Source organism: Bos grunniens, chromosome 20 (assembly GCF_055505025.1).
Source record: "Bos grunniens cultivar Pamir isolate PY7600 chromosome 20, Bosgru_T2T1.0, whole genome shotgun sequence".
In the NCBI taxonomy this organism is placed as follows: Eukaryota; Metazoa; Chordata; class Mammalia; order Artiodactyla; family Bovidae; genus Bos; species Bos grunniens.
Window position 1 is genome coordinate 57,134,873 of NC_141184.1, and position 18,168 is coordinate 57,153,040.

The window sequence follows — 18,168 nt, forward strand, 5'->3', positions numbered from 1 at the left end:
TATCATGCTATTTAACAATAAATACTTCAGTATATGTTTCTTAGGAACAAGAAATTTTTTAAATGTAATCACAGTATATTTATCAAAGTCAGGAAATGTAACAGTTATACAGTAATATTATCTAATCTATAGTTCATATTCAAATTTTGCCAATATCCTTAAGTAGCTATTTTTTTCTTATCTAGGATCTAGTTCAGAGTTACATCTTATAATTAGTTATCATATTTCCTTAATCATTTTTTCCTTTGTCTTTGAAACTTTTTGCCATTACCAAGTAATTTGTTGGGAGGTATGAGAACATCCTGTTCCTCCTTCAACTATTACCCATGGTTCTTGACTAAATGTTTTCATTCAAAATACAAGATAATTTCTGATTATTATGATAGCTATAATATAGTGATTTTCTAGCCTCATCATTTCTTCTGTGTTTATTAGTTGTTATTCTACTATAAGGAAGAGCTTTCCCTTTTCCACCTATTTATCTATTAATTTATTAATATCAGTATGGACTCAGATCTTTATTCTAAAATACTCTATTACTATCATTATTTATTCCGATTCATAAATTATCCCAGATTCAGCTTGTGGGAGCCCCTTTAAATTGGGTCGTATATCCTTTTGAAATATGTACATCATTTTTTGAGCATTTTTTTTTTCTTTGTCACAAAATGTTCTCAAGCCTCCTGTACTTTTCCTTTTTCCTGTGCCAGCCCTGAAGTCTGCTATTTCTCCAAGAAGTCTGGTTCATTTTATTTGGGAATGGTGTTTAGAAACTAAAGTCTGAGTATATCATACTTTATTATTGACTTGGAACTAGCTTCCATTTTTTTTTCTACTAATATTATACATATGCATTGAACACTGAAGTATTTTCCTAGCATAAATCCCTAGGAATGGAATTGCTGAACAAAGATTTGGTACAAATAAAAGGCTTTAGATACAAGTTGCTAGCTGTCCTCTAGAGAAGCACTGTTTCACAAGTATTTTTATTTCAAAAGATATATATCTTACTAATTTCACTGAGGGAAACCATGTAGTGTTTTTAAACTTATCTAATTAGGAGTGAAGGCAGAAATTTTAATGTTCATTTGTCATTTTTTTATGGTATATTGTTGCTCATATTCTTATACACATTTTTCTAGGGGGTTGTTCATTTTTCTTTGCTTTATAGGAACTTCCCATACAGTAACTAATTTTTTTTTTACATATGTATTTTTTATAGTTGTTGCCTTTTTAATTTTATATGTGACAATTTTTCAACTGTATGTTTCTCCTTTTGTGATTTCTCCCTTTAGTTTCTTTTTTTAAAAGTTAATTAATGTATTTTTGGTTGCACTGGGTCTTCGTTGCTGCCGGTAGGCTTTCTCTAGTTGCAGCGAGCAGGGGCTACTCTTTGCCGCAGTGCTCGGACTTCTCACTGCGGCGCTTCTCCTGTTGTGGAGCACAGGCTCCAGGTTCGCAGGCTTCAATGGTTGCAGCATGCGGGCTCAGGAGTTGTGGCCCACAGGCTTAGTTGCTCTGTGGCATGTCAGATCTTCTCGGACCAGGGACAGACCCCTGTCTCCTGAATTGGCAGGCAGACTCTTATCCAATGCACCACCAGGGAAGTCATTTCCCTTTAGTTTCATAGTCAGGAAGTTCTTGTGTGCTTAGTGGCTCAGTCGTGTCCGACTCTTGCGACCCTATGGACTGCAACCTGCCAGGCTCCTCTGTCCATGGGGATTCTCCATGTAAGAGTACTGGAGTGGGTTGCCATTTCCTACTCCAGGAGGAAGTTCTTTCCTCACTCTAAGATATAAAGATATTCACCTATATTTTCTTCTAATACATTTCTTTAATAATCCTGGAATTAAATTTTTGTGTAAAGTGTGAAGTAGGGATTTGCCTTTATTTTTATTTTACAAATAATGTGCCAATTGCCCAAATATTCATTGCGAGATCTATCTTTTTCTCTTGTCAATTTAAAATGTCACCTTTGCCATAAACTAAATTATTATATATACTGGGATCTGTTCTTAGATATTCTGTTCTGTTAAACTTATCAGTCTGTTTATTCTTAAGCCAGTAATATACTTTAAAAATTATTGTAGCTATATGGGGAGATCCAACCAGTCCATTCTAAAGATCAGCCCTGGGTGTTCTTTGGAAGGAATGATGCTGAAGCTGAAACTCCAGTACTTTGGCCACCTCATGCGAAGCTTTGACTCATTGGAAAAGACTCTGATGCTGGGAGGGATTGGGGGCAGGAGAAGAAGGCAACGACAGAGGATGAGATGGGTGGATGGCATCACTGACTCGATGGACGTGAGTTTGAGTGAACTCCGGGAGTTGGTGATGGACAGGGAGGCCTGGAGTGCTGCGATTCACGGGGTCGCAAAGAGTGGGACACGACTGAGCGACTGAACTGAACTGACTGATGGTTTAATATCTGATTAGGCACGACTTTCTCTTCTTTCCCATTATGATTTTTCAAAATTTCCTGGCTTCTTCTGTAATGTTCAGTATTCCAAGTAAACCTCTGAATCACACTGTCAGGTCCGTAAAAATCAAGTGGTATTTTGATGGGTTGTACTAAATTTATAGATAACTTTGCAAGCTATTTTTCTTAGTAGCCTTAATACTTCAACCAAATTCTGCTCAGAACACTTACTAATTATGATGCCAAATTATTTTTAAATACTATTCTTTGTTTCAAAGAGATTTTAAGAACTCACTGTGACCTCAGTAAAAGATGAGGTAATTTGAACTCAATGGCAGAAAAGGACAGTTGTGTCTCCTGAAGGGACCTTTCTACTGAAAATAATGAATCCGGAATTTCCTGCAACTCTTTTTGCTCCTAGAATGTAGAAAATCAAATTGCTCAGTAGAGTTACTGCTACTTTTAGCAATTGTGAGTCCTCCTCAGGGACCAGGGTTAGGCAGTGCTGGCTGATAATGGAACCAATTAGCAAAATAGAAGCCAATCTCTCATTTTGAAAATTCATTTAAAAGATTTAATATAAATCTTTTTATTATATCTAATAATAATTATATTTAATAATAATAAATCTAAATTCTTTTGTGAACTATGCCAGTCATCTATGGTTGAAAAAAATCCAACAATGCAGAAAAGAAAAAAAAGTCCAATTGTGGAAAAAATAGGGTAGAAAAAACATTTCTGGAGAGAACTGAATTCATTAACTGTTGTTGGAGCAAGTCTAAGATTTTTTTCACAATGAATTGTTAACTGTATTTTCATGAGATACATATGTGTCCTCCAGGGGAAGGCAGAGCATTGAAGAAGGGAGAGGTCAATAGATCACTAGGCAAATTTTGCTCACTTCCACCATTTTTCTCAGATCCAGTTCTCCGGTCTGTGCATTGTATTAAATTTGAAGGGAAAAATGTCCCCTCGTAAATAAAAAACACCTTTAGGGTGCAAATTTAAAATTGCTTGTTTCCACTAGAAGAAAATGCAAGATGAGTCGGGTGGGAGAGATTTCCAGTAAACAGTAAGGTGAGTCAGCTGATTTGTCACTGAGGCTGCTACAGGGCAGCAGATTGGTAATGCAGAAGCTGGGAGGTCACAGACAGTGGCAGAAAAGCTTAATTACAGTCCTGCCGGATAGCCCGAAGATAAAGACCTGCAGTGGGGCCCAGCATTCTTTTGATATTTTCAAATGGCACGCAAAAGCAGAGTTCACAGAGAAGTTTCAGGATAAATGGACCTCTGAGGAATGGTTCTGAAAATGAATGTAAAATTGAACTATTGTAGAAAAAAAAAAAAATTGGCCTAGTTTGTGATGAGGATAAGTGGAAAGATTTTGATGAATTTTATTTAAATGGTGAATTTGATTTGCTTGATGAACTGAATTTAAATTTTGGCAAAGGCCAAAGCTTTAATTTAAATGATGGGCTGAGAGGCGTAGGATTAAAGGAAGGTTGAGATTTAGAGCTGTTGACCAGACTGAAGAAAAGAATAAAAATGGGACATGAGCAGCAGAAAGGACAACTAGTGTCAACCCAGGAGAGCACAGGGATGTTGGATCTTTGTAGTCTGCACTCAGGTAAAGAAAAGAAGAAATTAAATAAGAAAAATCCTTTATGTGTTAACAAGTCCCTTGAGAGCCCAGTGGTATTACAGATTTCTTATTTAAAATTTAATCCATGTTGTGACCTTGTGACAGAAGAGGCAGCTGGTTTTATCTCTTTGTTGGTTAAGAAAGTAGTTTCTGTTTATTAAAGGAAAACTAGGAAACATAAGATTTTTTCTCGTCTCTCTTTTAAAATCATTCCAAAGGGATGCAGTTAGCTGGACTCTGATATCACTACAAGCACAGCCCCACTTAACTGCAGTTGTTTTTTTCCATAATATGCCCAATTACTCTAACTTGCAAAGTAGCTTCAGTCATGTCCGACTCTGTGCGACCCCCAGACCCCCTGGAGTGGGTTGCCATTTCCTTCTCCAACTTACCAGAGGGATATACATTGAAAGCACCTTTGACTTTTAGAAGATGCAGGTTTGACCCCTGGGTCAGGAAGATCCCCTGGAGGAAGAAATGGCAACCCACTCCAGTATTCTTGCCTGGGAAATCCCATGGACAGAGGAGGTTGGCAGGCTTCAGTCCATAGCATTGCAGAGTCAGACATGATTGAAGCGACATAGCACACACACACACAAGCTGCAGGAAGAGAGGGAACACCAGGGTGTTGACTTCCTAATCAAAGTTCTTGCTTCAAATGATGTCAGTATGGTGTTTATATCAAATCTTTTATTTTCTCATGTAGCAAATCAGTTTGGCTAGTGGAACTGCCTGCCCTTAAGGAGCCAGTCTAAGAAGTGATCTTTGTACCTGCATTGGTTAAAAGGATCCAGTAGCCAAGGACATAATGAACCAGGGCTGGGGAACAGGGGGTTTTTACAAGTCCTAGACAAAGGAAAATCTATAATGCTGGAATGTGTTTTGCAAGCCTTTAAATCTCAAGAGGGCAGTAGACAGGTTAGATAAATTCTTTCCGTTGTTTCCAGAAAAAAACATAATGGAAACAAGCTGACAGCTCCTGAGATGGCTTAAGAGAGAACCCCAGACTAAGGGATTCCTAGAGAAGCTCAAATTAAGGAATTAACTTTCTGAGTTTAATCCTCATAAAAAGCAAAAAACCCTTTTATGTGAAAGATGGTTGAAAAACCATCTTGAATGTCTCACTAGAATATTAGGAATTTGGAGAAGGCAGTGGCACCCCACTCCAGTACTCTTGCCTGGAAAATCCCATGGACGGAGGAGCCTGGTAGGCTGCAGTCCTTGGGGTTGCTAAGAGTCGGACACGACTGAGCGACTTCTCTTTCATTTTCACTTTCATGCATTGGAGAAGGAAATGGCAACCCACTCCAGTGTTCTTGCCTGGAGAATCCCAGGGACGGAGGAGCCTGGTGGGCTGCCATCTATGGGGTCGCACAGAGTTGGACACGACTGAAGCGACTTAGCAGTAGCAGTAGCATCAACTGTGTAAAAAGCTTAGGAAACATGAAGGATTTGAATTAACCAACATTACAGTCTTCAGACTTTCAGGGCTTTGACTAAAAGGTTAAAATTTAGATGTTTAAAGAAATGCTGGAGAGGGAAGAGGAGTAAGAGGTACAATCTATTATGTATAAATAAGTGACAAGGACATATTGTATAGCATAGGGAATATAGCTAATATTTATAATAACTTTAAATGGAGTATAATCTGTAAAAATATTAAATCCCTATGTTGTATGCCTAAAACTAACATGATATAAATCAACCATACTTCAACAAAAAGAAAAGAGGGGCTTCTCTGGTGGTTCAATGGTAAAGAATCTGCCTGCCAATGCAGGAGACATGGGTTTGATCCCTGGTCCGGGAGGACGCAACATACCATGGAGCAACTAAGCCCATGTGTCACAGCTACTGAGCCTGTGCTCTACAGCCTGGGAGCTGCAACCACTGAGTCCATGTGCCAAACTGTTGAAGCCCGCACTTAAGCCCGTGCTCTGCAATAAGAGAGGCCACTGCAATGAGAAGCCCACGTACCTCAGCTAGAGAGTAGCCCCCACTCTCCGCAACTAAAGAAAAGCCTGCTTAGCAACGAAGACCTAGCACAGCCAAAAATAATAAACAAATAAAGACAAGAAATGCTTATATCAGATACAAATTCTGCCCAGATAATATGGAACTAATTTATATTTTAAATCCTTGGTCTTTTTAAACGTTACCTGCTGTGATACTGTAGAATACAAATGATGCTAAACCAATAAAAATAAACCTACAAACATTTTATTTTTCAAATGTATATAAAGCAAATGGTTTCAAGGGTGTATATATGTGTGTGTGTGTGTGTGTGTATACACATATATATGTAAACTTAGGTAATGGGATATACATACATACATACATACATATATATATATATATATATCCCATTACTTAAGTTTTTAGCAGTTACATTTGAATCTCAAATATCCTTTATGGTCTACCTTGCAAATAATAGTCAAGAATCTATCAGGTCATCAAATTTTCATGCCAGCTTCCCCAGCTACATTTATCTAAAACAATTTTGCTTGTTGATTGGGCCAAGAGCTACTTGCCAGGCTAGAAAATGTTGTGATTACAACAATTATCTTTTTGTTTAAAAATCAAATTATATAGTCAAAACATTATGATTGGATGTTTAGATAGAACATTAATTTATTTAACACGAATGAGTTCAGAAGTAATGAAATAAAGTCCATCTATTGTAGGCCCCACATTTTAAACTTACGATACTTTTGAATGCTGCACGTTTCAGGCATATGGGTAAGATCTGGGAGCTGGAGTGAGACATTATCCTTCAAAACTTACCAATAACATTGCCCCTTAACAACCCACAGTGGAGGATGTCCTCACTGACTCCAGAGAGCAGTCTACGTATAAATTACTTATAAATAGGCAAAGCCAGGCATTATGAACTCACTTAAAGGTGAGGCTCAGACTTATCTAAAGAGGGAAAGTGAAAAAGTCATAGAAGACAGACTAGACGGCAGACAGTAGAGAAAAGCTACTTCTAATAGTGAAATCTCTTGACTAGTGAGTCTCCCTTCTCCTTTAGGTAGTTTTGGAGCAGACTTTCTAAAATTTAAAGAATAAGTAAGAGTTATTCAAGCAAAGAAGAGAGTTAGGGACACCGGGCAGCTGGAAGCATGCAAAGGCTTGGTGCAGAGAGCAAGCAAGCAAGCAGGGCAAGTCTGGGAGCCTGTCAGTCAGTATTTCTGTATGTCTGAAATGCCAAATACGAGGAAGGGGATGGGGCCAGCTGAGCCAGGAGAGGGAAGCAAGGCTGATCCTCCGTCTAAACAAGAAATTCAGATTTGATCCTAAAGGATTTTAAGTAGGGAGAAGCTGTTATGAGGAAATGCTACATGAGCAGGAACTATTATCGTATTGCTTGACAGTATCGCACCTTTTCTCACTTAAAGTTGTATTCAATATAACATTAACAGGACATTCAATATAATTAAAAATTTCTTAGAAATCACTTTTTTCAAATCAAATGACTGCATCATACTTCACTACTATTGTTAAGGTACTTACATTTTTTTGGTATTGAAAATAACCAGTGAGTATCTTTATATATAAATTTTAGAGCTTATCTCTCATGGATTCCTTAGGAACTTCACGTTAAAATCACAAGGTATGAACACTCAAGACTTAAAAAATAAACGTACCAGTTTACATTCCCATTGGGCTGTCCCATTAGCCCAGCTTCCTAGGGCCCAACAGGACATCCCCCACTACAGGTTGATTTCACAGACCAACACTCAAAGGGGCAATATTATTTATGTCTTGAAAAATGATGTCTCACTACAGCTAGCAGATGTTGCCCACTGACCTGAAACATGCATGACATTATTCTCTGGGCTAATATTAAAAGTATCTTAAGTTTAAAATGTGGGGTCTTGAGTGGTACCATATATGGTTTTATTACTTTTCTTCTGAACTTTTGTGATGGAAATATAATTACTAATATAGTAAATATAGATTATTCTTAGCCAAGAAAGATTACTTTTAATCTGCTCCTAATTGAGACATGAAAAATGGTATTATAATGTTTTGAATTTACACGTCTTTCTGACTAGTGGAGATGCAGTATATCTTTTGTCCATCTCTTTACCAACTAAGAGGTGTTAATGTCTTACGTATGGATTTGTAAGTCCCTGTTACATTACACATGAATCATTTGTTCTAAACATTTCTTCCCAGTTGACTTTCAGCCTTGTCTTGTGCAATCTACAACTTTATAACTTTTTACTGTGTCACACTTTCAATCTTATTATTTCACTCAACAAACTGATTGAACACTAGCTACATGCAAGGCAATTTTCCTGCATCATCAATGAATAAAACAGAGATCTCTGGCATGTGGTGCTTATATTTCAGACAGAGGAGACAGATAATAAATGATAAAATAAAAAGGTAAATTATATAGTATATTAGAAGATCAATACTATGGGAAAAATAGTAGAGAGCAGGAGGAATTGGGGATAGGATGGAGGGAATGTAGGTTGTAATTTTAAATACAGTGTTTAGGTCCCATTGAAAAGGTGACTTTTGAGCAAGGATTTAAAATTAAGAGTTACCATACAGATAATCTGAGGGAAGAGCACGCCAGAGTGAATAGCCAGTGCAAAGGTCTCGTGGCTAGAACATTCATGAAAGTCTGATCAAAGAGGTGAGAGTGAGAGTGAATGAGAGGGCAAAGTAGAAAAAGATGAAGTCAGGGATATTAATGTGTGTGTGTATGAGAACATGAAGGCCATTATAAAGACTTGGGTGAGATGAAGGGTTCTGAGTGCTTTACGTTCCAAATTACTCTGAGTGCTGTGCTCAAAATCAAACAGTGGTAGCTGTGAAGGTGGTCTGATTCTGGGTGTATTTTAAAAGTGTAGGCAACAGGATGTCAGATGAATTGGTGGTGGGGCTGAGAGAACAGGAGCAAGGCTGACTGAGGTTTTAGGCCTGAGCAACTAAACTCATGGAGTTGCCAGCAACTGAGAAGATGAAGACTGTAAGAAGCTTTTTTTTTTTTTTTCTTTCTGGGAATGCCCCAAATATCAGTTTTGGACTAAGTTGGAGATGTCTATTAGATACCCAAGTGGAGATGGCAACTAGGCAGTTGAATCTAGAGTTCAGGGGAGGTATGGAGTAGAGATATGTATCTGGGGATGATCAGCAGAGATAGTGTTTAAAACTGTGGGGCAATTGAGACTAATAAGGGAGTGAGACAGCGACAGGAACCAATCGCAGGCCCTCCTCCAGCCCAAGATGCCTGGAAGAGGAAAAGGAACCAACGAGAGATACCAGGAAGGAGCGATGGTGACACCGGAGTGAGTCGAGGAAAGGTGGCATCTAGGAAGCCAAGGAAAGGACATGCCACTCACGGGTCACATAAATGTGGCTTGTGAAGTGGACTGTGGGTTTTGCAACAGGGGGTTGGTGAACAGCACCATCTGTGACTTCTTGCACTGCTTTCACATATTTGTAAATTTAAAAAATATATTTAAATCTGTATATATTGGTGAAATACATTACATATTATTTTCACACTTAATTTTTCTAACATTGTCCACTGATTAAAATAACCCATTTCTTCACTATGAGCTTGTTAGTCTAACTTCTGATGAGCAAAGATCCATAGTCCTCCACCCGTGAGCATTCTGGGCTCATTTACACAAACTGAGTGAATGGGACTGTGGAACAAACACGCGCTTTTTAAATGTTACATCTAAATTGATTATAATGGCAAAGCCTTGAGATTGTTGTAAATTATGACTGACTTTAGCTTTGTTCACTTCATGCATAGGGACAGTCACACTTTTTCTAAGCAACTCAGAAATTGTTACCTTCTGATCAAAAGTGTAGTTTCCTTCATGGAAGTGTAGAGAAAGAAAGGTAAGCATGGAAACGAAATCCTTACTTTTGTTACTGAAAATTTCCCTTATTTGACCTTCAGGAGAAAATGCTCAAGAACAACTCTGCAATGATTCATCCACAGTGCTTAGAGGACATCTTATTTCCAATATTCTAAGAAGTTTATTTTTTAAGGACAAATTTTAAAGTAAAATTTGATGTCATAAGTTCAAATAATTATTTCCTTTTATTTTGTGTATTTATTTCCAGGCAACTCAAATAGAAAAAGCAAAGCCCCCCGTTCAAATGCAGCATCAAATTCAACAAATGAAACGTTCTATGAGGCTGATGACATAATTCAAGAAAAAACAATGGATACGACACAGATCAACACTGCTTATTGTTAAAAATCCTGTGTTATAAAAACTCACTGGGGATATGAAGCAAAAAAATAAAGAGTGCACTTCAAATACAGTTTGCAATAATACTTTTTAAAAATTTGCCACACACAAAGCCAGACACAGTTGCAGTTTTGATCATTCAGTTCATTTATTAAATATCCACTAGGTTTCCAATAGATTTCCATGTGAGTAAGTTTACTTTTATTTGCTAATTAATGTGTTTCTACATTACATGAAATTATGCTAACATTTCAGGAGAAATTATAGAATTTATCAGTAACACAGATTAGCACACCTATGTCAGTGAGGAACAATGAGAAGTTTATGTCACATTACCAGCATTTCACAAGTTTCTCATTCTTGGAAGCAGTTATTTTTATAAGAGATGGTACTGGATAAGCTAAATCTCAGAGAGGTGGCCTTATGAACGAGAAGTGGCATGTTCTTAAGTCTCTTAGAAATCAACCCATGCCTTTTTTAGAGGATTTGCTGAGCACACAATGTATTATTGCCTTTATAAAAACTAACATTAGATAACAAAATATATCATGTATAATCTGCATGATAAATATTTTCTGTATACCAAGGGATAATCATAACAAAAATCCTTCACTGATAAAGTTCCTAAGGAATTTCTAGAATTAAAGTTATAAAGCAAACAAGTTACTTCTCTGGTCCCGCCTAAGTCTACTGCAGTAATACCATTTAGACATCTAGAAATAAAACTACAGTTTCTGCAAATTAAACCTGCTTTAAAAGATTTTTATTCATAAATATGATTTCTATTATAAGAATGGAGACCTGGTCCTATAATGGAATTCAATAGGAAAAAAAAGAATTAATTTTAAGCTGGCCCTGCTAAACATATCCACTGTGTTGTACAAAGTTTCTGTAGTTGGAAGACTAGCCTTTCAAGATGTGCCAGATACACTCTGATCTGTTAGGGTAGGGGGCGGGTAAGGAATGCTTTATTCCTCTCTGGCATGCAAAGCTCAGGGTTACAAACTTTTGATCATCAGCCTGTCCAAATTTCTACCAAGAGTTGGGAATTCTAGCACTGTCCACTAGAGGTTTTTATGTGATGATGGAAGTGTTCCTTTTGTATCTGTCTTGTCTGGCAAGGTAGCCACCAGCCATATGTGGCCACCCGGCACTTGAAATGTGGCTAGTGCAACTGAAGAAATACTTTTTCATTTAATTTATCTACATTTCAGCAGCCACATGTGGCTAAGTTGACAGCGTAATTCCAGGTCATTATTGCAACATCCTACTGCCTGTGTTGCATTTCCAACTCAAAAGGAACACAGTTTTGCCAATGTTTAAATATTAAAATTGCTTAGAGTGTTTGTGAAGTCTGAAAGTTGAAACATTTCCACTACAAAAATGACATTTTATGTGGTTATAAAAGCAAAGAATTTTCATTTATTTTTTGAGAAAGCACATAAAGCGTTTGTGGGTAGTTCTTGATCTCAGATCCAGCTTTGATGAAAAAAAAAAAAAAATCCCAGACAATTGGCTATCTTGATACACAGTTAATAATAGTTATATTACTAATTAGATGTTGCCTCAGGTGAAAATCTCAGTAGAGAAAGTTAGTTAAAGCACTGGTTAGTCTACTTTTGTTGCTTAAGGCCAAGAGCAGAGGCCATAAAGAATAAGAAGCAGGAAACTTAAAGAGACGGGCAGGGCCATCAAAATTCTGATTCCCCAGACTCTTCCCAACCTTTTGGAAAGGCACGCTGGGGTTGGGCATGCATCATTGGTGGTGCTCTCAGGGAGGCAACCCAATTCTCTGGCACTCTGCAAAATTTTGGAGGAATTAGGAGGAGACAAATGAGGTCTGAAGACCCTGGGCTTTGCAAGTGAAAGTATCATTTAGGGGGCATAAAAAATCCCTACTATTCTTGGATGCCAACTGCCTAGGAAAAATCAAGTCTCAGCACTCGTATCAGCTGGAGTCCGTGGAGCACTCCCTGCTGAGCCAGAGACCCTGAGGGAGAGCAACACGGCTCACCGAGTGGACCAACTATGCGTGACACTGTGACTCTGAAGCAGCTGTGCTTCGTAATATTCACAATATTGAGACAAAATATTGAAAGAAGGCTTACTGAATTATGATAGTCTGTACACTGAAAAATATATTTTAAATGATTTATTTTGACCAAAAATACTAACATTATGACAGAATATATTCTGTCAGTCAAAAATAACCTAAAATAAAACTAAAAGCAAAGCATTCCAAATTATGTACATACGCATGAATTCTGGGGCTGGGTCTGATAAAGAAGACAATAGCTTTTCAGAAAACTTAAGTTACTGTAGCTTTTAGAAATAATCAGAACTTAGAAAGAAAAGTGGGCCTAGACTAAGACACCAAATAACAGAAAATCAAAATTTCAAATTATTCTTTATGTGGGCTTCTGATGAAAGCAAGTTCATCCTTTAAAAACTGTGAATTGAATTATGAAATGGATGGAATCAAACCTCAATAAAAGTCACTTCTTTCCTTGTTCGCTCTTCAGTCACTAAGTTGTGTCTGACTCTTTGCACCCTAGGGACCGTAGGATTTCTTTTCTTAAAACTCTCTGGTGGGGTCTCTTGCTTACAGATAAAGTCCAAGCTCCCAAACATGGAGCATAAAACCTCTTTCTCTTGTACCTAAGAACCTAGAATGGCGGTCTTGATTCTTACCACTCCTATCCTATAAAAGGCTTGTAATTCTTGACACACACACCCCAGCCTTGTCCACTGTGGGCTTTGTTCACAGTACTCATTCTGTCAGGAATTGCTCTAACTCCCACTCTCATCCTCAATCAAAATGTACTTCAGGCATTACTTTTTCTAGGCTTCTCCAGACTCTTAGGTACTCCTTGAAGTCTTCCAATTACTGCAGTTAATACCTAATGATGAGTTTGCTGATTCCCCTCCTACCAACTAAACTTGGAATTCCTTTCAGGGAAGCAAATGTCTTATTAATCTCTGTATCCCTGGTTATTTAACATAGTGTTTGCCATGCTAAGTTCTCAATAAATGTTTACTGAAGAAAGGACTCAATGGCATTTATCTAGACTATTAATGATAACTCATCAATCTAGTTGAAGGTAACCTAAGGCATGTAATTTGAGAGGCTCATAAATACAGATACACACAGTTGTTTTACTTACTGATGTTTTAGCCTCAAAGAACCAAAGATGTAAACAGATATGTATTCTGTGACAAACTGGGGATCTCTCTGAGAGGTTTTAGCCAACAGATGATATGGAGAAAAGAAACAGGGAACTGGGTAGGGTGTAGGTCCATCAGCTCAAAAGCAATAGTCTCAAAGTGTTCAGACAATCGGGTTACAGATACAAATCTAAAACTAAATCTAAAACTAAATTGTCTGCATCTAGTGAAAATGACATGCACTGAGTGGTAAGGATGTGAACCAAATGTCAATTATCTGCTTTGAGAAGTGACATGTGTTTAACAGCTATATTGATAAATTCAACCTTTACCATTACAGAATGCTACCTGCTTATCTGCAGCTATTTCTAAATGAATATAATAACTCATATTCCTAAATGAATATAATTTCTAAAATAATATTATTTAAATTTTACTAAAACATTGATAATCATATATATTAAGGATTACAAGGGATCTCAGAGATAATTTGGTACAGTATTTTATAGATGAAAGACATCAAAGCCCAGGGAAGGTAAATGACTTTGTTGAAGGTCACATAGGTAGTCAGAATAACTAGGATTTTGGGATTTTTTACTACCAAGTTCAGTTTTCCTTATGCTACATATTGCCTGAGAGGAAATGTCACTAATTTACTCCTACAATATATTAGTGAGATTTTCATCCAATCTTAATAACAATAACAAGATCACTTTAGTAGAAATTATTTTAGTAAAAACAAATGTATTTTATTCAGGTGAGATCTTTCATAAACTATTCTCATACTATGGGAAATTTAATCAAGAACTATTCCAAGATTTTTTTCTGGGAGTAAAAAAATTACACAACATTAAAATCTTTTAATTTGCAAACTCTAGTAGTTAATGAAGGCTGAATTTTATACAACTCTCCTGAGCCACTGAGTATACCACCATTCAAAAAACAAACCTGACAAGCCAATTTATTGTCTCTACAATTAACTAAAATAAAACTTACAAATAACTGGATTAACTCTGTGTCACTACAATAATCACTTTTAACCACATTACATACTCAATACAATGAGACCATCTATTTGCATGTAGCACTTTCTAATCACCTTTTTAAAATTGGAATTTTTTTTTTTACTTTTTTTATCCTGATAACCAAAGGACTGTATTTTCATAAAGTACTGTTTTTAAAAATAAACTACAGCAAAGGCAAAACAAACTCTTAAAAATCTAACAGCTCTGTGTTTCTCTCCAAATAACTGACTAACACATTTAAACAAGTGGAGGTCTTTTAAAGGAGGCCACCGGACTAAGCTGGGTTATAGAAAAGCTACAAGTGTGACAGCATCCATGGCTGCAATGCTAGAACAGGGATATGGACTTGGCTTCCCTAGAGTATGCGCCTGGTGAGCACTGCTCAGAGGAGCTATGAAGCTCTCCCAGTCTTACTGAGGTCATGCAGGCTAGGGCTGCTGGGTGAAGGGAGGATCAGCACACCTTTCCAGGCTGGGAGGTTACCTGATTTCATCATTATGAATACACCTACAGCTACGTATGTAGGCTAAGAATTTGTAACTGCACCCACAGTGAGGTACTCAGCAATCTTTGGTGCTATGCCATGATAACTAGCTGACTTTCAATGCTGCTACAATGAAAAGTATTTAACTTATAGGACGTAAGGGATATTGGAGTATTTAGCCAAGTAAGTAGCACTGATCACTGTGAAATTAAAAAAAATATAGAAACATTTATACCTACTACTATGTGTCTGACAATGCTGACTCATACAAAATTTTCATTATTATATAAAGGCTTTCATGATGTAACTCCCTGGCTCTTAAATTTTAAAAAGTACAGAATAAAATTCTTAATCCTAAATTTTTGTCACTGCTCCTGAGATTTATGACTGAAGTAAGAGAAACACCCCAAACTGGTCATATTATGAAATCATAAAGTCAATGGAAACCTGCTTCAAAACTACAAATTATTTAAGACAAATAAATATATATGTTCACATTTATAAAAAATTTCCACATTACTCATAGAAACAAGCTTCATAAAATTTATATACTGAATACAATAAAAATCAGTTATAATGAAGATTTAGCTGTTGTCCTTCTAAATAAAAAAACTCTGTGTTTGAGGTATCTCTTTAAGACATGCCAATATGGCACATTTGTAAAACAACCCAGGAGTCTGTCCTAAAAATCCTGCCCAACACAGCATCATCTCTACCAGACTTACAAATAGGTTGAACTAGACTTGTCTTTTTAAACAAGGAAGAAATATTTTGTTACAAAAACGAAGGAGGCAGGTACTAGAAACTCTGCATCTCAGAAAACAGTGAAATTTTGTTATAAATATTTTCATATTCATATTCCTGCTGACACCATTCATTTAAAAAGTTCTAGTCAAGACCAATAGAGCAGCTTCATCTCCTATGACATCCAAAAAAAAAAAAAAAAAAAATCTAAGTGAAGAATTTCATTATCTTTATAGTAATATATTATCACAGGATATAAAGCTTTTAAAATTTTCAGCATCAAGCCTACCTCACTTTATCACTGGAAGATGGACACTTAATCCAGCAATATTCATTTACTGCTAGGTAGATTGCCTGTGTTGACTGTAGTAAAGCAATTTACAATCAGCTTATGAAGTAATAACATTAACACAGAAAGGAATACCAAAAATGATGAGTTTTGTTGCACAGATATCCATACTTGGGGCATGGCTATCAAGTAATAAGACTGATTCAATACTCTATAATCATAGCACATTAAAATATTGTCAGACAATAATGGTCCTATATATGAAAAAATGTCTATATGGAAATGGCTGTGATTTATTGCAAAGCATAATTATATGGAAAATTTCAAAGAATGTCAAATAATTTTCAAAAGTAAATTTTTAAATTTAATAGCTCAGGCCAGTCTCAGTTACTTTTTGGATATTTCAGAACTGTTAGGGGCAGAGGAATGCTTTTCCCTTTTTCTCTTCTTTTTGTCCTTTTTGTGATGCTTCCCCTTTTTCGACTTACTCTTTTTCTCCTTTTTCTTTTCTTTCTTCTGGTATTTTTGCTTCTTTTGTTTTGAAGTGTCCTCTTCAGTGGAACTAGATGAATAAGACCTACGGGTAATAATACATACTGACTGATAACTGTATTTATGGCTGATGGGTGCATTTAAATGGAATCCAGACTGCTTTGAATCCTTCTTGGAACAAGGTGAGAGTATAAAGAAACTCAAATGAAATGTGCCTTTTACATCTGTATGCTCTTAAAATACTGTAATCAGAATTTTTGCCACTTAGCCAGAGAAACTAACAAAATAAATATCTCTGTTCTGCTCAATTCCAGTTATGAGTTTTAAATTCAGCAAGGATGAAATAATTTTTCTGTGATTTTCAGTTTCTCATCCTGTGTACCTCAGTGTACCCTTCAAAGTCTTTCTTATAAGGCAAAGAAAGTGGCATTTTATACACTCTCAGTATATACACAATTCACTGTATATACAATAACTTGTTGGTTTATTCTCTTAAAAGAGCCACAAAGAATGCAAAAATATAAAAAGAGCTATAATTGTACCTCCATATAAATGTATGAAAGCTGAAAATTGGCAAAATAAAAGCACTTCTGTTATTTCTTTTTTATTTTTCAAGTTAAAGTACTTGATTCTTTTATATACAGAGTGATACAGATGAACAGTTGCATTCCATAATAATTTGCAGTAGTTACAAAAGGATACTTTTAAATGTATAATCTAAATAAATGAGAATGATTTACCCAAACCCCAAATAAGTAGAACAAAACAGAAACTGAGTTAATTTATAATAAAAAAGGTATCCCAGAGTTAGATGAGTGATCTAAACATGGGAAGTTAAAACTCAAACTAAGAAAATCTGACAGACACACAGGAGAAGGAAAAGGACACCCAGGAGACCACAGGTTGCGTCTGTACAGAGACTCGCTGTGCGGATTCCTTGACTGCCTCCCTTGACCAGGGGCCCTGAGTCTCCTGGGTTTCTGGAACAGTGTGTTCCTTCCTTTTCCTTGTTTACCCTCTCAGACTCTGGCTCTCTCCTGAGCCTAGTTTCTCATGTATTCTCTTGCACTCTCTTCAGTTCTGTTTTTCTCAACTCTTGTCTGCTTTCCTGTTTTCAAGAACTTCTTGACCTCTATGTTCTGACCAGAGCTGCTTCTCTGCCTATACTGTTTTCTTTGCCTTTTTGGACTTGGATTCTCTTTTTTAAGGCAGAAGGTTAAACTTTAGCATAGCAACTACATTAAGTGGCATTATCTTTGCTCAAACTGTACTTAAAAAAGTTCTTGTAATTCTGGGCTGTGTCTGAATGAGGTCTGTGAAGCCCAAGGTAAATAATATGTTACTCTAAAATCAGTACATGAAAATTTGGAAGAAAATAGAAAATCTCACTTTTCCTACAAGGAATCCATTATGTTGTAGTAGTGCAAATAACAAAACAATACACTAATCAGACTACGTGATACATTGAGCTCTACCTTCCTTTATTAGTTCTTACAAACATTGTTATTTAACTCTCAACACCTGAAAGTGAGTTAACTTCCAATATGTATACTAGCCGAGGTGTTAGAGTTTATATATTTCATGCTCCACAAAAACTACAGAGACAACACCTGACATGCAGAACCTACTCTGTCAGAGAACTAAGGTCCAAGCTAGATATTACTACCTGCTAAATACCTTA

At 36.5% G+C, this 18,168-nt stretch overlaps 2 protein-coding genes across 5 annotated transcripts in view; one reads left to right on the forward strand and one right to left on the reverse strand.

Moving 5' to 3' along the window:
* The window catches only part of SHISAL2B (shisa like 2B), a 22,846-nt gene extending 12,489 nt beyond the window's left edge, over positions 1-10,357 (forward strand). The window contains exon 3 of the mRNA XM_086361949.1: positions 10,158-10,357. Coding sequence (XP_086218075.1) covers positions 10,158-10,294 — 137 coding nt within the window. The 3' untranslated portion in view covers positions 10,295-10,357. The remainder of the gene's footprint in view (positions 1-10,157) is intronic.
* Positions 10,358-10,411: 54 nt separating this feature from the next.
* The window catches only part of SREK1IP1 (SREK1 interacting protein 1), a 41,271-nt gene continuing 33,514 nt past the window's right edge, over positions 10,412-18,168 (reverse strand). For 3 of the 4 annotated variants that reach the window (XM_086361948.1, XM_086361945.1, XM_086361946.1), the window contains one exon: positions 14,178-16,572. In XM_086361948.1, coding sequence (XP_086218074.1) covers positions 16,383-16,572 — 190 coding nt within the window. In that variant the 3' untranslated portion in view covers positions 14,178-16,382. Of the gene's footprint in view, positions 16,573-18,168 lie in introns of all 4 variants that reach the window. The other variant, XM_086361947.1, reaches the window with a different exon arrangement.